The 23,407-nt window shown below is 36.2% G+C and overlaps 1 protein-coding gene across 1 annotated transcript in view; it reads left to right on the top strand.

Annotated features, from left to right (window-relative positions):
* The window catches only part of LOC149781878 (DNA-directed RNA polymerase, mitochondrial-like), a 113,021-nt gene extending 90,016 nt beyond the window's left edge, over window positions 1-23,005 (top strand). Inside the window, exons 28-33 of the mRNA XM_089936072.1 lie at window positions 3,345-3,493; window positions 8,510-8,608; window positions 10,790-10,862; window positions 17,394-17,485; window positions 18,387-18,460; window positions 19,431-23,005. Of these exons, the coding sequence (XP_089792198.1) occupies window positions 3,345-3,493; window positions 8,510-8,608; window positions 10,790-10,862; window positions 17,394-17,485; window positions 18,387-18,460; window positions 19,431-19,480 (537 nt within the window). The 3' untranslated portion in view covers window positions 19,481-23,005. The remainder of the gene's footprint in view (window positions 1-3,344; window positions 3,494-8,509; window positions 8,609-10,789; window positions 10,863-17,393; window positions 17,486-18,386; window positions 18,461-19,430) is intronic.
* The last annotated feature ends 402 nt before the right edge of the window (window positions 23,006-23,407 follow it).

Here is a 23,407-nt window from a genome sequence, read left to right as displayed (position 1 = left end):
AATTTCAGATGAAAAACGACAAAAACCTCCAGGGGTTAATGTGTTAACTGCTAATACCATTCATATCATTTTAGAAATCCATTAGACAGGGTCCGTAGGGGACCTTGCAAAGCCTTGAAAAATGAACTGTTCCTTCAAGTCCTTGAAAACACCTTAAAAATTCAAAATATTGTCTGGGTACCTTGAAAAGCCTTGATTTTCTTGAAATGAAAAGGAATTAATAGTTTTCATTTTTCAGAATTAAATAAAAAGAAAAGAGAAGAAAAAAAATAAAAACAATCTCTCACTAAGTTTGAGCCAGAATGGAAATTTTTCCACAACTGTTCACTGCCCAGTCATACAATTTGGACTTCTGATAGTACAAAGCGCGGGTGTAGCAGTGGTTTAAATTTGAATCGTTCGCTTCGACATGGCTGGCTGCCGATTCCAACTTCGGTGGCTAGATGAAGAAAAATATAAAGTTTGGATTATGAGATCTTTCTCAGAGAGCTTTGCGAAATGCAAATTATGCCAGAAGGATATTGATTTGCGTGCGACGGGAGAGAATGCTCCACGTTCACGTGCAGCTGATAAAAATCCCAGGCTCTTGTAATGGCCCTTAATACAGGCAGAACAAGAAGACTTCAGCATGAAATCATTTTTGATGAAAGAGGTATGTCTGTGAACACAGAGATTAAAGTTTTAAAATAGAAACTGTATATAGTCTTAATTATGAAATTAGTTCAGTCTGGTTCTGTTTTGGGATTGAGTGGAAATAGGACAGACGATAATTGTAATGAACATGTAGAATACAGTTCAGTGACTACATTATTCCAATGCCAAGATGTTTAACATCATTGGGAAAGATCATACTATTAACTACATGTTTTATTTTTGGGTTTTTTAAATAAAAAAATTTTGTGCAAGAAATGTTCCTCGTATGGAGTAATAGTAAGTATTAAATTGTGTTTACATACAGCTTCATTTATGTATCCTTTAAAATTAATGTAATAATGCACCTTGAAAAACATGATTTTAATCCTTGACAAACCTTGAAAAAACCTGAAAAATTTTGAATGAAATAATGCTATTAACCCTTATTAGATTTTTTTTAATTGTAAATTTTATCTATCCGTTAAGGACTTGGATATTTTGGAGTATATTAAAGATTATTCTACAGGTGGTATACATTATTCTTTGATTTTATACCATATTTATGTCAATTTTATCACTTACACAGAAGTAGTTTCTGCAATATATGACTGCATGGTTCTACACAACAGCTTTGTTGTAGTTCATGTTTCATGCATGCTGCCTAATTTTTCACCCTTTGTATAATGGGTGGATTCCTGGCATATGTTAGTGCAGTCAGATATTAATTTATTCTTCTGTTTTCTTTATTTTGTCATTTTAGAATAAACATGATAACAAAATGTGTTTGAGGACTGATGATTTATGCCTGGCCTGTATAATTTGCAGCATTTATGCTAGCTGGTTGGAGAGTACATGGTCTACAGAACTGCAATAAAATAAGTACAGGGAGAGATGTAGAACATCAAAGACGGGAAATACAGAGTATCCATTTTGCCATGGAGTCGCTAGCAAACCCCTCCTCCCTGCCAAGATGGTTACAGTTCCATCTGGGAAATGGAGGAAACTGTAACCTCTACTCAGAGATGTAGTTAAAGTTAAATATGTGTCACTTGATGCAGCAAAGGACAACACACTTGATTAGTTCAGTTAACTTTTTGCCAGTTCTTCCATTGTCTTCTGTTCTGGTCATGAATTTTGACAGTTTGGTGAAGTGTCCCCTCAATTCTAGGCAGCCAGGTGGGGATAAGTCCCTCGACATACCTGCGCATGGCCTATGGGCCTGTAAGTCTGGATGCAGGGGTTTATACATGACTTGCATGAGCAGTGCCATCTTGCCATACCTCATTATGATGCTGTATTGACTGCACCATACAGTCCAGCCCTCTGATGTTAGATCCATACTGTTCAGTGATCGAATGGCTTCTGTAGCATATCGTCCTTTGGTTCGACTGGTAAAGCCAAGCTAACATTGCTGGGGATCTTGGTGATAGATCTGTCTATCCACCTAACATTACCAACTCAGTAGTGCTGCTGTCTGCACTCATACTGACTGACCAATTTTGACCAGCCATCTGTTGGACAGTTCCATAACAGTCTTGGATACCTCCTCGCTTGTTTTGTCCAGATGATGATCTGGATCAGAACAGCCTGCAAACTGATTGTGGGAATAAGCTGAAGATGGTTTTTTTTGTTTTTCTCTCATCTCCCACTATGGAGAGAAACGACTACACCTTGAAGTTTGAAGTAAAGGAATACTGGGTGCTGCTGAACTCGGAATGTCCACCACTGTCCTCTTCTAAACTGCCTTCATGGTCTAGGCCTCTGTTGATTTAGATGACAAGAAAGTCAGCACTTCTGTCTTGTCCAGCATTCTGGGGAAATGAAGGAAATTGTGAAGACCATGACCCAAGCAATCATAAAACCTTTGTTTAAAACCAGTTACCAGTATCTTTCATAACTTGTTTGTATAGAATCCATTTCAACACATTTTCTACTGGTCTCCCAGCATTTGGCAAAAGTAGTCCATGCAGCCGTGTTACAGGTTGCTTCAACATGTTTTTGTCCTAGCAATTTTTTTATCTCCCACATTACATTTATGACAATGCCTTTTTGGGGCAAGTCTTTGAATATTAAAAAGCCTTTTGTGTACAGCTTAAAAATTGCATTCTGCTCCATCGACTGCAGTTCAGCCAATGTAGAGGACATCCACTATTGCTTAATTATATTACTGCAACTTTCCATTTGTGGCAGTTAAACTTAATGCATCCACTACAAGTCACAATGACTACTATATTTGGTCCATACTGGAAAACAACATGGACAGATTAATTTCCCCTGTAGAAATTTGGATTTTCCAAAGTAGAAATTTGGATTTTCCGAAATCCATGATGTGTGTGATAGATCTACTGTAGTTACTTACAATTCCACTGTGGTACATCTACATAATGAGTGTGTAGGGGATTACCTGCCCCATTGTGAGGGGTAGAGAAATGAACAGTTGTTCAGTGTACTGTACATATATCTTAGAACTTGCTTTTTAACCATTTTAATAAATATATAGTGCATTTCATTGTCAAGACTAGCCATTATGACAAAATAGTTTTTTAAAAAGAAGTACTCTGAGAATAGAATTATTTGGCAAATCAACCAATTTAATCTACTTATGTCAATTTTTGTTTATTACACAACTTAATTTAATTTTCAGTATCTGTTCAAATGTTCTCAGATATTATTGTTGCATTATGCTAATATACATGTTTTTCTTTTGCCAGGAATGGTTTACTGACAGTGCTCGGGTGATCTCATTGATATGTAGACAACCAGTGGAATGGATCACTCCCCTGAATTTGCCTGTGTTCCAGGGATACTGTAAGCCTGTGGTCATGAAAGAGAAACATTATGAACACATTGACAGCGTTATGTAAGCATTTTATTGTACAACAAATTAAAGAAAGTCTTCATCACTTTTCAGCCTGAGAGTCTCAAAAGAAAAGTATCAGTTTCAATACATTTTAAGACATTATAAGACTAAGTTTGCAAGCTCTGTTAAACTGGGTGATTAGTTAAATGTTTACAGTCTAGTACTCACTTGGTGAAAGTTTAGTTACAGTATTAAAAACTACAGTGAAAATCCAGTTTTGAAATGTGAAGAGTACCTATTAAGCAATTTTAAGACCCCACTTTCTACTCAGCTATGGACAGACCCATGATCCCTTACTTGGCAGGATTGATCAAGCATTGTAGTCCCACTTTCTGAGTTAATCTCTAACAGGAATGTTTACTTTCTAATGCTGATTAGGCTATTGCAAACCAACAGTTACCCAAAGTAAAGGCAAAGAATACATCTGCATTGAGAGAAACAAATCACATTCAATTTGGCCACCATTCAGACTGGCCTATGTTCCTATTGTAGTTATTTTCACCATTCAGACTGGCCCATGTCCATATTGTAGTTATTGTCACCTGTCAGACTGGCCTATGTTCATATTGTAGTTATTTTCAGATTCCCCCCACCTCATGCAGAGCAAATAGATATGGATTTCTTCAAAAAGCAGTTACTCTTTTGTAATTCTGTGCAAATGTATTATGTTAAATACCATCTATATTCCCTTACAAGTTGACTATAACTGAAAATAGTATAGACCCAGATCTGATTCTCCATTATGTGCTGGCAGATCAGGGTCTGTGTTATTTTGGTCTATGATTATTCCTTTAAAAAACTGGAAAGACTTGATCTGCCCATGCATTATGCGATGGCAGGTATGCATCTGTTCAGTTTGCATTTTGGACTCAACTTATAAGTGTATAAATATGGTACATATGTGCAAATTCTGACATGCTTTATTTATTTATAGTATATGGATAATATTAGAGAAGATAATGTAATCTGCAAGTCCTTGCAGTCCTGAAAATTCTTTGAAAACATGACTTAATTGGCCTTAGGGGCAGGTCGAAGGTCATTCTGTGCACTTTTGTACATCATTGAGCTTATAACATGTACATGTACAAATGAATTTTGTCCAAACGTTCTATTTACTTGCATTCCAATGAATAGGTTGATATTCAGCACACAGACATTGATTTTATTATCAGAGGTCTTGACTTTGGTTTTTAACTGCACTGGCTTATAAGCATGATAATCCAACACAAGTTTGAATGTATTTTATTATTAGACCTAATTTATGGATATATTTGAAGAAAACCTGTAGTTTGAATGATAGTACTTGAACAACATGGTATTTTTTTACATGCTTCCTTAAGGTGGAGCTTATTACGTTATGATATCATCTGTCTGCCTGTCCATACATCCATTTGTTATCAGTTTTGTTTTTGCACAATAATTTTAGATGTCCACCATATCTTGTTACCAAATTTTGTGGTTAGCTTACACTTGGGCCAAGGAAGAAGTGTATCAGTATGTTTCAAAATTTCAAAGCTTAGGTTCACCTCGACTGAAAGAAGGAAAACAGTTTCAACACTATAACTCCACTTCTCCTCCATCTAAACTTTGTGCATCACTTTCACCTGGGGTAAGGAAATGAAGAACCCCATTGATTTCAGGTTCAACAGGGCAAAAGTCAAGATCACTGATTGAAAGAAGAAAAATGGTTTCCCCAAAATAGCTGAGTTCTCCACAGAGTTTATGGATGGATGGCACTTGGGCTAAATCAGAACTTTTCTGATTTGGGGCTTAGAAGGTCAAACCTTTAGGCCACTGACTGAAAGAAGAAAAATGGTTTATAACTTGAGTTCACCATCATCTGTGGTTACCAAACATTGTGAACGGCTTGCACTTTGTGCAAGAAACAACCCTATTGATCTTGGAGTCAACAGGTCAACAGATCAAAGATTAAATCACTGACTGAAAGAAATTTTTTAAAAATAATTTGACACTATAACATCAGTTCTTCATAAAAGAGCAGGACAAAACTTTGTGGATTCGTATTGGGGTCAAATGTCATTGTCACTGACTGAAAGAAGAATAGTCGTTTATGTGCAGAAATATCAGTTGTCAACATAGAAGACTATTAAAAATTGGGTAGTCTTATAATTTGCTGTTCACAGTCCTCTTGCTTTAAAAAAGAAATAAGGATGTAAAAAAAATTTACATGTACTTGTATCTTGAGATTGTTTGAGACGAGCTCAGTCATCTTCTGTCAACAATATGCTCAAAGTCAGAGGTCTTGAGAAAGATTTTTGTACTGTTCTTTGAGGTATCTTGAGAATATGTTATCGCAAACATAAGGAAATACTTTGGTTAGCAAAATGTTGAAGTTCTTCAGGAATGTTAGAGATGCTTTCAGTACTCAACAATTAGTAAAGAAGAAACAAACTTATCTTGGATTACTGGAAATTCTCTTTGGCTAGTAGAGCATCATTCCCTTCAGGGGCCTCTTGTTATAACTTATTTTTAATTTATCTAAACTGGAAGTGTCCTGTTTTGTTGTCTTCTGCCATTACAAGCTGGCAGTAACAAGCACCAGTGTTCAGCATTGACTAAAGCTTAACATGGATTAGCTGTTTACTTTTGTCTGTCTTGCACATCTATCCATCTACACCTTTCATGTCTGGAACAGAAAAGTAGTTCTGATCATGTCAGACAATTTGGTGATAGCCCATTTAGGTTGGCCCATTTCATGTCTTCACTCCAAAAATAAATTAATGTTTTACTCATTTTGGTGTCAAGCATGCTTCAGGTGCATATGGCTTTTTTTGTAAAATTGTATGCAGTATAGTAGAGAAGTAAACTGTGTTTAGTAAAATGAGGACAAGAATGATTGTTGTAACTCATTTATTCCAGGGTTCAATGCTTGGATTTTTTTTCTCCCTAAGCTCTGAACAACAAATCAATATGTTTTATTCATTGTAAACTTTCCATGCATTCATCAATTTTGTGATGGGTTACCCTCAACTTTAACTGTGTATTTGTACATGGGAATGAAGAAATGTTTTTAAATTAGTGTAATTTGTGTGAAGCATCATCAGTAGCACATATCAAAGTTATTACCGTATGTATTTGCTTATTTACTTTACTGATACATGAAGCAATTTTATTTGGGAATGATATAACTGAAATATCTTTTTGGACCTAAGGAACATTTTTTTTAGTACAAGAACTTTCCAGCAAGAGTTTTGGACCAAACTTGGGATGATTTCTATTTAGGGTAAGAAAGACACTTATTGATTTTGGGATCTAAAGGTGAAAGGGCATTGTCTTGGTAAGTCTGGTAACAAAATATTGGCTTTTGCATACTAAAATTAGTTCAAGACTGAATACAGGTCACAGTCAAGAGACCTGCTGGTCAATAAAGTTTACTCTCAGTCATGCCTTTATAGTGGAGTAGTAAAAATGGGGCAGGTGTATGATAAACCACTTGCAGAACATTTTTCTACCCCTAGAAGGGTATCGGGTGTCTAATAGCTATGCCATTGCATATTGTGGTCCTGTTTTCAGTCAGAAGAAATGTTTGAGTACAATAAATTTTCAGAATTAGCAACATATTATGTGCCTTACATGACTGCATTGATGACCATAAGTTAGGTTTCTACTTAATTTAACATCTTGAATGGGGGCCCCGAGTGGTCTAAAGCGCTCTCCGTTACAGATCACTGCCATCTCACCTCTGTATGCGTGGGTTTGAGTCCAGGATTCGGCCAGTGTGGGTATGTGAGAAAGCTTGCCAGTAGCTTCTCGTGGGTCAGTGGTTCTTCTCAGGGGTTTTCCCGGGTTCTTCCTCCACCATTAATACTGGCTGTCATGCATAGCCTATCGTGTGCTGAAATATGGCGTTAAACCCCACAACAACAACAACATCTTGAATGTAAGCTCAGATTTGATGCCTAACGGCTTTCTTGGCTACAGAGCCCAACAATTTTAATTACATTACTTATAGTACTGGAGTCCTGCATGATGTTTCTGGTACAAAGCTTAACCCAAATCTGAAGGAGATCTTGTAACCAAACTCGGAGATTGCATGCTGCAAAAAGGTTGGCTAATAAATAGAATGCTTATGCACTACTCTTACTTCAAATATAGCATAGATAAATAGAAATCAGTATGATTAAAAGGTAATATTCAAAATCAAAGAATGTCAGTTGTGTGAGACTTTAAATGGAAGATGCTAATTTTGTCTTGACCAAGTCAGGCTGCTTTGTCACATTTTATATGTCAACCATAAGGTGGAGCGTATTACATTGTGATTTCCATTCGTCTGCCTTTACCAATATCATTTCTGCATCGTAACTTGAGTTTTCACCATCTATCATTACTGAATTTGGTGGGTAGGTTAGATTTTGGTTATGGAAGAAGCCTCTCAGTTCTGATGTCAGAAAGGGCAAAAGTTAAGGTTAGTGAGGCTAATAAAAGAAAAATGGCTTCCACACAATAACTCGTCTCAAATAACACTAAAGTGCTCAACCATGTACATTTACAAAACTTTATGAATTGCTTGCACTTGGGGTAAGTAAGATACCTATTGTATTTGAGTTAGTCAAAGGTAAAGGTCACTCACTGAAAGAAGAAAAATGATTTCTGTAAAATAATTTGTGTTCTGCATTATCTACAGTTACTAGACTTTGTGGATGGCTTAAACTTTGGGCAAGAAAAAGACTTGATTTTGTAGTCAAGAGTCTTGGGTGAAGGTCACTGTAGCTGAAAGAATAGTGTTTTCAGCACAATAACTGTTCTACATCACATACATGGACCAAACATTGTGGATAGCTTGCACATGGTATAAAGAAGGGGTCTGTTGATTTGTGAGTCACAAAGTCAAAGATAGGTTCCTCACTGCAACTAAAAGAAGAAAATTATTTCTGTGCAAACGTTTCATTTACACAGGGGACCATTAAGTACAGAGCAGGCATAAAATATACAGTTCACATTACTCTTGGTGTAAATGTTTCATCCCTAACTATGGATATTTATTCTATTTTCCAGGAAACCAGATTCAATGAAACAGAAAAATTCATTCCCTCCTAATTACATCCATTCTTTAGACTCTACTCACATGATGCTGACATCCCTTTACTGTCAGAGGTAAGCACCCAGTCATATTTAATTGGAACCTTATTTCAGTTTCATTCAAAATCCCTCATCATTTAAAAAATTTCCTAATGAATCACACCAAGTTTTTTGAGGCAGCTTTTTAATGATATAGAGCACCAAAGAAATCTTGGAACATTTGAAGAAATGCAGTTTATATAACAGATTTTGACCCTTTATTTAAGGATTTGTTTCTTTGCTATACTTGATATACCTTTAAAATACTTCTTTTGTCTTTAATGTTTATCTTTTGTTATTTTGTAATATTACTTGTTTATGTATTTGGAAGGGTATATCTTCCTCAAGTTTTTCTTTTGCAAGTTTTTTATTTTCACATTTTTAGAACTTTATTTTTAATCAGCACCATAGAACCAGTATTAGCTGACATACCATTAAACCCTATACATACTCTGTCACAGTACACTGCTTCAAGCTATTTTTAATGCCATAGTACACTACTTCAGGCAGGGCCCCAATTGTTTGAGTGGTCTAAAGTGCCCACCATTACAAATCATTGCCATCTCACCTCTGCATGCGTTCAAGTCTCGGGTTCAACCAATGTGGGTATGTGAGAAAGCTTGCCAGTAGCTTCTCATGGGTGGGTGGTTCTTTACAGGATTTTCCTGGATTCTTTTTCCACCATTTATACTGGCCACCATGTACAACCTACATTGTGCTGAAAAATGGTGTTATGTCCTGCAACAACAACTAATTTAGACTATTTGATGCTATAGTACACTACTGCAAGCTATTTGATGCTATAGTACACTACTGCAAGCTATTTCATGCTATAGTACACTACTTCAAGCTGTTTGATATCACAGTATGCTACTTCGAGCTATTTGATGTCTTTATACACTATTTAAAGCTATTTGATGCTATAGTACACTACTTCAAGCTATTTCATGCTATAGTACACTACTGCAAGCTATTTGATGCTATAGTACACTACTGCAAGCTATTTGATGCTAAAGTACACTACTTCAAGCTATTTGATGCTAAAGTACACTACTTCAAGCTGTTTGATATCACAGTATGCTACTTCGAGCTATTTGATGTCTTTATACACTATTTAAAGCTATTTGATGCTATTGTACATTACTTCAAGATATTTTATGCCATAGTACACTATATTAAGCTATTTGATGCCATAGTACACTACTTCAAGCTGTTTGATGCCATAATACACTATATCAAGCTATTTGATGCCATAGTACACTACTTAAAGACATTTGATGCCATAGTACACTACTTAAAGCTCTTTGATGCCATTGTACATTACTTCAAGCTATTTGATGCCATAGTACACTGTATCAAACTATTTGAAGCCATAGTACACTAGTTCAAGCTGTTTGATGCCATAGTACACTACTTCAAGCTATTTGATGCCATAGTACATATCAAGCTATTTGAAGCCATAGTACACTAGTTCAAGCTGTTTGATGCCATAGTACACTACTTCAAGCTATTTGATGCCATAGTACACTATATCAAGTTGTTTGATGCTATTGTACTCCAAGCTATTTGATGCCATAGTACACATGAAGCTATTTTATGCCTTAGCACACTACTTAAAGCTATTTGATGCCATAGTATATTAATTAAGGCTATTTGATGCCCTAGTACACTATGTGAAGTTATGTGATATCATAGTACAATACTTAAAGCAATTTGATGACAAAAACTACTCTTGAGCAAACCAGCCTATACTGTGTTTTCCAGTTGTGAAAGATATTTCCACCATAGCCAAAGTCATGCATGGAAAATTGTGATTGTATATAAATTTACAACTTGCTGCAAACAGTGCATATGAAATTATTAGTTCATTCAATCTTATGATCAGTGGCAGTTCCACTCTGCAGTATCACCAGGTTTTATACGTTGCAGGCTGCAAGTCATACCATTTAAATTGATTAAGTATGAAAACTGCTTCATTTTTATTGTGTAAAGTGCTTGATTATTGCAGGGTCTACACTTCATTGTTATCAAAACTACATCAGTAATCTGTGCAATTATTTACACCCATTTCAACTACATCTTAATTGTAAGGCCTGATGATTAAAAGTCTTACTGTTACTTGATGGTTGAGTTGTCCATACTTAATATGCAAGTCAGGGTTATTTAGATTCTTGTTCTTGTTCAACAGTTTAAGTCTTTTTTTAATTTGAATTTCAGAGCTGGCATCAACTTTGTCTCGGTCCATGACTGCTACTGGACACATGGATGTGATGTTGAAGTAATGAACAAGGTAATCAGCCAATATATTTAACCATTATTTCTGAAGGATGCATGTATTACAGTAACTGTAATTGCTTATGTTTGCATAATATGAAATCAGATCACAATCACTTGAAATCATAAATACAGGAAACAGCATAGACACTGATGCCAGGACACCATGGCAGAATTGTTTGTGGTATATGCTGTTTACACTTGGATGTTGGTTTTGCACTAGTAAATATGGTGCACATGGTAGACATAATACACATTTTGCCGCATACAGGCAATTGCCACTATAATGTGTTACACTAGTAAATATGGTACATATGGTAGACATAATACATGTTTTACCGCATACAGGCAATTGCCACTATAATGTGTTACACTAGTAAATATGGTACATATGGTAGACATAATACATGTTTTACCGCATACAGGCAATTGCCACTATAATGTGTTACACTAGTAAATATGGTACACTGGTAGACATAATACACATAATACACATTTTACCGCATACAGGCAATTGCCACTATAATGTGTTACACTAGTAAATATGGTGCACATGGTAGACATAATACACATTTTGCCGCATACAGGCAATTGCCACTATAATGTGTTACACTAGTAAATATGGTACATATGGTAGACATAATACATGTTTTACCGCATACAGGCAATTGCCACTATAATGTGTTACACTAGTAAATATGGTACATACAGTATAGATAATGCAGGTTTTTGTTGTTGTTTGTTTACAAGCATTTGCTAGAGCAGCATTTTACATTATTAAATATGGTACACAGTGTAGAAATAATGAATATTTTTTAATGTTGTATTTGTTATTTTTACCACAGTCCTTGCTGTGTTTTTGTGTATGTGTCAGTTTTCGCTGATTTTGATAATTTTGAGGACATCATTAAAGACAGTGTTTCTAGTGGTTCATCCCACTAATAGTAACCAGTGTCAGGGTAAGTAATCCAGTTCATTGTTTTATGTTTATATATTACTTTTAGCATTCAGTAATGCCTCTGTGTGGGCATTAAAAAGCAGCATGGGAGACAAACCACCTGTCATGTATATACACAGATGGTTGCCCAATTTGTGACCCTACAAGGTTTGGTACTATTTGGAAAGTCACTAGGCCAGGAAGAATGGGATATGTCTTCATTTTCTTCTCACGATGTCCTCCATTTCTAAAAGGGGACTGCAGCACTTGTACTGAAGTGTCCTGCTTCAATGGAAGCAGTGTCCAAGTTAGGAAGTTGTCAACTTCTAGTGGATGGCATATCTGAGGTAAGGATCCTCAACACTTCCCAGTGCAAGGAAGTAGTAGTCCTGAAGGGAGCCCCACCTTTTGATGCATGGGGAAGTTTGGTCACAGTCTCGCACTAGTCAATCTTGAATTGTTACAGTCAAGTTGTTGGGAAAAATACTGACCAGTAAGGTTTACATCTGACCAGGCACTAGGTAATGTATCTAGTGAGAGTCATAGAAGGCTTTGGACACCAGTCACAGGGTAATGCCTCAGGTGACATTCAGAGTTTCTATCACCATGCAGTGAGTACTTGGCACCATGGGCCAGTCACAAGGTTTGGTGTATGGTGCTGATCTTCTCATTTTGGTCTCAGGCCACAAATTGTGGAATGCCAAGTGCCATTTGTTGAACACCAAATGCCTGGCACCAAGCACTGACTGACATTACATCTGTCTTTTTAGACTGTATGCAGTTTTGATGAGTCTAGAGGAAGATATGTTTTTTTTAAAAAAACCTATGTTTCCATTAAGTCCCAATGGGAAACATAGGGTTGCATCTAGGATGCCTGATTGTGCAAATCCACCACCACCACCCCAAAAAAATTTAAGATTTCCTGCAAGATTTTTAATCCTATGCAGGTAAAATCACAAAAAAGTAAGAATTGTGTGAATTTTTTCATTTAGAATACGTTATTTTATTATTTTTTTGCTGTAAAATTCCCAGTTGTCACTCTCAGTGATTATGTTGTAGTTGTATACTTCTAAATATGTCACGTATTTGGTTAATAAGAAAGGTCAGAAGAACATGTTTAATACAGAGGCTGGTGGGGCAACATGTTAAATGGCTAAATCAGTTAAAACTAGGACACTTTTTCATTATTTTAGCAGTAACGCTTCTAATAACAGTCAGGGTGCAGAAGTTTCTGTCAATAGGCACACAAACACTTCCTCAGGCTAATCTCTTATCGGATGTTGCTAGGGATGATGTGCTTAAAGATGGCGTCGATGAAACTAAGGGTCTATCTAACACCAAGGAAAAAATTACTCTTCCAATTAAGACTCGAAACAAGATCGACCATGGCTGGAAATGAATGAATAAAATGAGATGCTTTGCTGATGGTGTGTAAAAACTGGCAAAAGAAATCTTTCTCACTTGGAAATGCTAATTTCATGACATCAACCCTTGACAGACATGTTGAATTACCAGCTCACAAACAGGCGATTCAGGATTTAAAAGTGAAAATCTTAAAACTACATGCATGGCAACTTTCAGCAAGAAATGTGAATCAGTTATTCATGCTATGTCAGTTGCCTATTACTTGGTGAAGGAGAATGTTGCTTCTCTAAAATATGGCTCACTGTTGGATTTTGTTGACTTTCTGGGTGTTGGTGTTGGCAACATGAGAGTAGGAGGAAACTCAACAGATTAGTCAAGAGGTTCTGTAGAGGAATTTCAGGTAATTTTTCTTATTTTGTTTACATTTTTCCTATTGAAATTCAGATGAAAAATGGTATATACTAAAAAGCAACCAAAACATCAGTTAGGTTCTGATCAGTGCTTATCTTGAGGAATTCCTGTGTTACTGAAAATAGCACCAAGCATCATGATCTGCCAATGAAATTGAATTCATTAGCTCGTTGTCATAACATTTAATGGTGGATAACATTTTTCTTTTTAATCAGTCTGGATTATTGGTACCTGTTTCGTTTGTAATGAAATTCTTTTCTGTCTAGACAGGTCACATTTCAGTATCACTGTGATAAGTTTTCGTGTGTTTGAAATAATGATACAGTTGCAGTTGTTTGAATAATTTCCTGAGCATGTAAGGAGTTTCGGTGGTATATCAACAGGTAGTCTGGTTTCTGGCTACTTTGACTCCCAACTTGCTAGTATACTATTTAATACCACTCTGAGAACCAGACTAATCAACAAAACAAAACCAGTGATGTATACACATATTTTCGTGCACATGTTATGGTTGTTGAAACAAGTTGGAACGATCTTTTACAAAATTTTGACAAATTTTTATTTATACATATTAACGAAAACCTTCATTAGAAAAAGTGTATTATTAACAATTATTATCGACGTGATTGTAAAAGGAGGATTCAGTCATTAATCGATTTTTGGAGGTCCCTTGATAACTCATGCCCTCACTTATAATGCGGTCTATATTTGTGGACCCCGTTGTGCGCGAGTTATTGAGGGAGGGGTGTAACATCCTCAGATGTGCCCCTATGAGGGATCTGTCTGATAGGAGATGACTCAACTAGGCCTAATCCACAGTCATAAAAGGTTAGGTCTTGTCTGATCACAGAATTCGATTTACATGTGGATGAATTTCCTCACTGGCAAGTAACTCAGTGTTCCTTCAGACAGAATCGCACAAATACATCTTGCACTCATAGCAAGACTGGACAAGAAGACGTCATTGTTGTCTTTTTGTGCCTATCTCACTCTTCTGGAAGTGGACTAAGATACCCAAGAAATCTTTATATGCAGCCTCTCCAGTTCTATCACTCTGGAACCTCACTCCTTCCTTTTCACTGATGCCTCAGATTCAAGCTGGGTGGTGGGCTCACCTAGAGTCCAAGGAAGTAGTCCTGTGGTCTTTGGAAGATGTTTTCTTCACATCAACCAACTTGAAATGTGGGCTTTTTTCTAGCACTGCAAGGATGTATCAGCTGCATGACATCATTATGCCATGATCACTACCAATAACATGTCAGATGTCAGGCTCATACCCCTTGTCTCTTCTTGGAAGTTTAGAAACTCGTCCACCAGACAGCATCTTTGAAGATCCCCTATCCAAGTCTGCCACATTCCAGGCAAGAGAATGTTTTGATGGATGGCTTGCCATTAAATGGGTGAGCAGTCCTTGCAGAATAGTATTACACCAGTCTATAGCGTCTGTAGGGGTGACCAGAGGTAGACATGCTTGCAATGAGCTGAACAACAAGCTTCCTCTTCATGTCTCTCATGTGCCAGAGTAGACGGCATGGGCAGTGGAATCAACTGATCAACTATACCTTCCCACATTTTTAAGAATAATCCCTTTAGTTCTTCACAGAGTCCGAACATCCAAGTCACGGCTCCTCCTGCTAGCTTCTTTGTGGTCTTAGCATTCTGGAATCTCATAGACCTATTGGTCAACGATACCATAAAATTGGCAGTGATAAGGGATCAGCTGTCACAGCAAAGAGGGTCCCTTGGACAAAATACTCCTCAAATCCTCCACCTCAACACCCAGCCCATATCAATTGATCTCTCTGCTAAGAAAGGTTGCTAAATGCATCACTTAGGCTATAAGGCAATCAACTTCCAAGGTTTACATTGCCAAGTGGAGAATTTTCTGCAATTTGTGCAGTAAAATATGCATTGATCCTGTATGCCCCCCCCCCCATTGCATTTGCAATTTTTTTCTTTTTCTGTTCAAAGAAAAAGATTGATAAGTATCCACCATTAAGGGCCATAGAACAGCCCTGTCTAACATAATAAGTTATTAATGGGCTTACTTACAGTAGGGTCAGACCCATATATTTCAGAACTGATCAGGTGCTTTGAGTTTCAGGGACCAGTTTCTTGTTGATGCCAAGGTGGATCCAATCATGTCTTTGGTCCCTTTCAAAATCGTCAGGAACCATACCCTTAAAACAGAGTATTGGTGAGGAAAAGTGAAGTTCTTGCTTTGTCTGTGGAAAAGGGTTATTTACATTACAGTAGTGACTGATTCGATCTCTCTTCTTTGCTAATGGGGTTTGACCAAGAATCAGTTACCTTCAGTAGCACCTGTTCATACTGAATTCCCCAGTCTCAGTTGCGTCTCTGCTGGAATGATCCTTTGCCCAGTATGTGCTATTTTTATTTCAAATATGAAAGAAAATATATGTGGTAACCGTCTTTTTCTCCCTTGAAAAGATAATTTTGATATTTCAGCAGCCACCATCTTGAGGTGGATTTTTTTGTTTGAACTATTAAAATATTTTCATTCTTACAATGGGAGAGAGATCCCCTTCATGAAAATGAAGGTCTATGAGGTCAGGATTATTGCTGCATCTTCAACCACTTTATATGATGTCATGAGCCCTCTGGTGTTCTGACTCCACTTTCTCTTCATACCTTTGATAATTGATCCACCAGAGTAACTGTATTTATGCTTTAGGTCCCATTATATCAGCCTTACAAGTTGTCAGACAAATCGTCCTCCAATCAGCAGCAGAACATCTTATTGACAACAATGACAAGTTCACTTTATCGGATATCATAATCTTAGGCGAGCAGCCTCCCACAAGGCTGACTAACTCAGCAATGTTATAATAGGTGATGTATTACTAATATGAAAATGTAATTTTGGGGCAGGTAAAACTACTTTAATGAACAAATACTTAATTGCTATTGCACAGTTCCCACCTCCCTCCCTGCTCATTTGACCTTTTGTCTTAATCTAAGTCAAAGGAGGATGTTACAGTGTATTCCAGTTAAAGCAAGTGGAATAATATATCAGACTAGGGTCATGTTGTCTTTTAGTCTAGACCTCCAGGAAAACTATGTAGCAATGCCAAAATAGCATGTAATTATTACATAATTAAAATTCTCCGTCCCCTGTACATATTTACCAACATCAGATACATAATTTATTCTTTATGCACTATTTTAGCCGGCCTTATAGTTAGAGCGTCCGCCTTGGATGCAGGAGGTCATTGGTTCAAACCCCAGCCAAGTCATACCAGAGACTTATAAAAATGGCTCAAACAGCTGCCTCACTAGGCACTCAGCATTAAGAGGTTAGTATTAGGACTGGTCGGCCTGGTGTCAGGATAATGTGACTGGGTGAGACATCATGCTACATATCTGTGGCATGACACCCCAGTGCTGGACATGACTATAAACTGCTACACTGCAGACATTGTAGTGAAATGACTGAAATTTTTTTTAAGCTGAGTTGGGTTAGGCAAATAGGTTCACTACCTAAAAGCATTTTGTTTTATAGAACAACATAAATGAACTTAACTTGCTTGGTCCATGTGGATAGCTGTTCTCACCAGGTTTGACCATTCATAGTTTAAATCACCAGGTTTGACCATTCATAGTTTAAATCACCAGGTTTGACCATTCATAGTTTAAATCACAAGGTTTGACCATTCATAGTTTAAATCACCAGGTTTGACCATTCATAGTTTAAATCACAAGGTTTGATTATTTATAGTTTCATCCATAACTGATATTTTGGTTCGATTACAGGTTGAATTTGTCGTTATTTGCAGTGTTCTTGTCCTTTAGTTTCTTTTTTTTTTATTATAGGTCTGCCGAGAGCAGTTTGTTTCTCTATACAACCAGCCAGTACTAGAAAACTTGTCCAGGTTTATGGTGGATAAGTACTGTAGTAGCGATAGGTAAGATCTTTTGATTAGTTATCTTTCTTAAAGCCATTGACAATCTTGAATTGTCCTTACACATGCTATTGTTGTTGCAAAACCTCAACCCAGAAAATGCTTTGTGCCATTTTTGTTTGGAGCCATCAGGGTTGCAGCTGTACAGTGTTCTCTCCAGGACCTGATTGGTAACTGGATCAGAATGCGTAAAATGCACTATAAACAGAATGCATAAAAAATTAATTCATTTCAGTTTACAAACTCGTTTAAAGTGCCACTTACATTTTATTTGTATTGAGTTATATGTTGTGCATGCAGTTAGTCTGATGAAAATTATATCTGTTCATGTAATGATTTACAAAGATGTTAATTGATAGATGAGAGAAGTAGCAGTCAATTAATTTTAGATGCCAAATATAATGTTTAAAGTTGTTTTTTTAAATATTGGTGTTTATTAGGATTTAATTATCTTGAGAACTTCTAAACTAATTTAATGGAATTTTTGCTGTTTATTTTACACCAGTTTTATGGAATTTTGACTGTTTATGCTCAGACGACCTGTTTATTTTATATTATATTTTTTTCTTCGAAACTTCATTGTCACATTAAATGAGTTTTATTTCCAGTATTGCCCGTCACTTACAGGGGTCATGACACTTGAATGTGTATCTTCTATTTTTGGTTTACAGCACAGGGTTCTGTGTTTTAGCCTCAGCAGGGATGATTTTAGTGGGTATAGCGATTTGATAGGCACCCATTGTTAGTATGTCATTATTATTATCATCATCATCATCATCATCATCATCGTTAAAACTTTTACACTCTCTTGTTCAGATGTGGAAAAAAAAGAAATGCAGTGGCTTCTAGGAACATTTTTAACAGGAAGGAATTATTTCTTGGAATAAATGCATTTCTTTTGCAGTGAACTTGATCCAAAGAAACTTAAGCTGTTAAATAACAGAGTCAGGCCAGTGCTGGAGAGAGTACCAAAAAAGAGTATGTATTTTTAATGTCCACTATAACAGTGGTACTAGACATTACCTTTGTCATATCTTCTGTCCATGTATTACACCTGGGTTAATGTTTGCATTTAGGTTAGTTTTCAGGCACTGTGTTTCATGAATGCATTTCAACTTTTTATCCTACTGGTTCTGACATTTGAATGGACAATGAAATAATTGGGATCATGGTTCCACATTGATAATCTCTATATACTTAAAGATTTTTTTTAAAATAGCAATTAAATCGATATACCATTTTTCCAAATTACACCAGTACTGTAACATATGATTTATCAAGAAGTAAATTCCCTTTCTGTTTTCGTCATGTTGATAATATAGATTTGGTAGTTTATAATAGTGAAGTATGTCTTCTTTACCTAGTCTTTACCTATTAGGATATTAAAAGGAGATATAACGCAACCAAAGCTGCCCAATATTCAACCATTTCCAAATGGAATATTTGATGTACTGACTTTAAAGATTATATAAATTGTCATGTTCAGTGTACACAGATAAATAACACCCAGATAACTCATTAACATGCTTGTAATGTGGGGGCAGGCATGGATCCCATTTTTTTTAGCAAATGCCAAAAAAATTGACTCTTACTTCTTGATTATGAAGAATATTGCAATCAAAATTGGTAAATAAAATCCTGATTTATTGCTCATTTTATTTTTGAAAATGGGTTAGTGTTTAAAAATTTGAGTCAACACCAATATTTTCAATATTAGCCAAATGACACAAATATAGATGAAGATACAGAAAAATGAGACACCTTGAAACAATTATTTTCAAAAGCATTTGGAAATTTTTTCCACGGAAAGCATCCTGCTGACACAGATTTCTTGACCTGTTCCACTTTTTTCTGCTAGGCAGATGTCAGTAATGTGAGTGATCTCATTTTTTATTGGGCGTCTTGTTAATACTCATTTTAATTTAATTTTTCTTTTCCTTTCTTACAGGGGACTTTATTCTGGAAGACGTTCTGAAATCCACTTATTTTTTCAATTAAGATGAACCAGGATATCATAATTGAGATTTAATGAATGAGATCTTCTCATCACTGTAGATTTTCAACATCAGACGACTCCTTGCAAACTGTAATACATTGTGTGCACATATGAGATTTTTGAATCCTGATTTCCTAAGATCTATCAGAAGAAGAAAGCATCCCACTTCATCAGTAATCTGAGATGTTCTGATTACGGTAGGGTTGTACCTTTCACATCATAATATGCATCACGCTGTTATCAGGTGAGATCTGAATGAAATCACTACATTTGTGAAATTATTGCCAAGAATATGGTCTGAGAACACTAAATTAACCATGGAACTCCTGGCAAGATGTAGTGTGAAATAAATGGTAGTCTGGGCAAGGATTCTTTGGAGAACAGTGCAGGTTACATCTGAGATATTACTGGATACCTTTTATTACAGTAAATTCTATGTAAGGAAGACATACATTTCATACTTGTGAGATCTCAATACAAGAGTATCAGTTTGGATGGGAGACATCAGGCCTTGAGAAAATCTTTGCAGAGAAAATTTCATATCATTTACAATAATGACGAAGGAAAGCATATGTGATCCTTTTATTATTATGAACTACAGTGCTTTCTCGGCATGGAATTGGAGAAACATACCTCAAATTATACTGTGATTCATTTTTCTTTCTTCTTATGAGACTTGTGAGAAATTATTTCATTATGTGTTCTGAGTTAAAGAGAAGCTCTAAGGGTTTGCTGTTCACTAAGCAAGTGAAAAAGGATAAAGCAAGAACGTTCTTATAACACAAATGAAAATTACATATCTGTATATGTGTCTGTAGATGAAGAAGTGATTAGATGAGATGCAGAAGTGATTAGATGAGATGAAGAAGTGATTAGATGAAATCTTCTGACTTCAAAGCATACTGTGAATGGAGAACATTGTGATTGAGTGATAAGGTTTCCCTCCATGATTGAGCAGGATAAATTTCCTGCTGGAATCTGCTAGTATACAAAAGCATTCGAACAAAGGTCAATTATGCAAGCATAATCAATGGAATAGTTGTAGTGGGGGGGGGTAACAATAGTTAAACAGCTCAGTGACTTGAGAATGCTATGACTGGATGTAAGGGATATCTAATGAGAGAACATGAATATGAGTTTTGAATGTACCAGATTTGAAATCAAGGGACAAAGAGTTAAATCTGGGACATTGTTAGTAATGCTAGTCATGGAGTAGAATAGGTCATGCAGTTGTCCTTCATCTGGCATCCATTTGCACAAGTTTGTATCACATTTCCTTCCATAATCCTGGGAGGGTTGCCACAAAACTTTAAAACATTCAATCCAAAGTCGACTTGGTCCTATATAAAAATGGTACCCCTCTGACATCCAGTATGGATTCTTCGCCAGCCATCTTGTAATCTTGTTATTGCTACAACTTCTGTACAGTTAGTTACCTCAACAACCTGTGGTCCAAAAGATTTCTTATGATCACTTGTTGGTCTTGGATGAAAACCGCTCCCCTTGGACACCCAATATGATTGTTGCATCTTGAAAAACTTATTATTGTTACTCTTTCTGAATGGATGATGGGATTTTCACTAAAAGTCTTGTTATTATGCCTAATTGGTCCCATATAAAAAATGCTGCTGATTTGACATCCAGTATGGCCACTACGCTGACCATCTTAAAATTATTCTTCACCTATTTCAGAATGGATGGTTGTATCAACATGGAGCTTTCACTAAAAGACTTATAATCTCTAGTTGGCCCTAAATGACATTTGTGTCCCAAAGACGTCTAATATGGCCACTGTCATGTTGACACTCTTGTTACTGCTCTGAACAGATAATCGTATAAAGTTTTCAATAAAAAAACATTGTAACTAGTTTGTCCTAACTGAAAATGCTGATCAGTCATCCAATATGGCACCATAGGGTCCATCACAAAAATCTTGTCTCTACTCCTGGATGGTCAAATTGATATGGTGTTTTCACTGATTGACGTAATATGATGTCTTGTTGGTCCAGAATGAAAATGGTTCTGATCTGAAAGCCACCATAGCAACAATCTTGAAAATCTTGTAATTGCCAACTCCTGAATGGATGGTCAAATTGATATGGTGTTTTCACTGATTGACGTAATATGATGTCTTGTTGGTCCAGAATGAAAATGGTTCTGATCTGAAAGCCACCATAGCAACCATCTTGAAAATCTTGTAATTGCCAACTCCTGAATGGATTGGTGTATTTACATGGAGATTTTATCTAAAAGACTTCTTACAGTGTCTAGTATGGCATAAATAGCACCATGGTGGAGATCTGGAAAAATATCATCACTACACCAGAATGGATGGTTGCATATGTATTGGTTTTGACTGAAAGATTTATGATGTTTGTTTGATAATAACAAATTTTGTCATCAAGACCGCTATTGACTGGATGGCAGTAACTACATGGGGGTTCACCAAAGACTCCTTACTATCTTTGATTGGTCCTCATTGAAACTGATGCTGAATTCACATATATCATGGTTAGCATTGCAGCCAACTTGAAAATCTCATTATGATACTTCTACATTTGGCAGTTACAAAGAAGAAACCATCCTGTATTGAATTCCTTAAATATTTTTGCCACTAGAATGTCAGTTCCATGGTGGAACAATTAGATTTTTGCAGCCCAATGTTCTTTGTTTTCTGCAATGCAGTCAGTGAAGGGCATCAGTTGGTTCAAAGGGTGTCATTGCTGTAACCTTACATGTATTTGATATGTTATTTAGAACACCAAAAACAAACAAATCTAGTCATGGATATGCTACATGAGGGGATTGTGATTCAAGAAAATTTATGGAGAATATGCGGTTTCCAGTGTCCAGAGTCTGTATATTTATTTATGACAAACCAGAGTTTTATAAATAAATTTAAATTTAAATTGGATATTAAAAAAGCGGTTAAAGAACCAGATCAAATACTTAGGTGTTTTACATTCCACTTGATTTGATCTTCAGGGAAAAGGCTCTGAAACTCGGGAGAGTTCTAATCAAGTGCATACTGTTTGAATGGTTCAGTACCATAGTGTTACAACTGGAGAGTTCTAATCAAGTGCATACTGTTTGAATGGTTCAGTACCATAGTGTTACAACTGGAGAGTTCTAATCAAGTGCATACTGTTTGAATGGTTCAGTACCATAGTGTTACAATAGTTCAGTACCATTGTTTTGAATGATAAATACTATTGTTTTGAATTTATCAATACCATTGTTTTAAAATTGTTCAGTACCATTGCATTAGAATGGTGCAGCACCATTGTATTATAATGATTCAATACTTTTTTGTTAGAATGGTTCAGCAACATTGTGTTAGAATGGCCCAGAAACTAATTATGCAGCCATGTGACTTTTTTTTCAAATGCCCAAAAGTCTTTCAGATTTTATATGCTAAATGTAGTGTTGGTGCCAAATGATTTGTTATAAAATTGGAGATTTTAAGCTAAAAATAAATTAATGCCTTTACACACTACCTGTTGTAGTGAATTGACCAGGCACCCAAATGCTGAGTTTTCATATTTTTTATTTTCATTATTTATATTTTTATTATAATTTTTAATGTTTTAATTTTTACATTTTTAGAACTTTATTAGCACCAAATAACCAGTGCAAAAGATTCTGCCAGGATACACTAATGCAGGAATCTCACAAAATGTTTATGAACCTGCCCCCCCCCGCTTGGAGACCAATGATGCATGAGAACTCTGACAAATTAGTTTATAGTCAAACATAAAAATGCACCCTGCATAATATACAGTTTTCAACTGTTAACCTTCAGAGTGCCACCACGACATACAACACACCGCTGATAGAGGTATCATAGCACTTGTTGTGACGTCGGCCACTTTTTAGGTAGGCAACTGTTTATATGTCTGGGTTCTTTGGTTTGACATGAATGTTTGATA

The sequence above is a fragment of the Sinohyriopsis cumingii genome, chromosome 15, assembly GCF_028554795.1.
Source record: "Sinohyriopsis cumingii isolate HCF-2022 chromosome 15, ASM2855479v2, whole genome shotgun sequence".
NCBI lineage: Eukaryota > Metazoa > Mollusca > Bivalvia > Unionida > Unionidae > Sinohyriopsis > Sinohyriopsis cumingii.
This window is presented reverse-complemented; position numbering and strand designations above follow the sequence as displayed.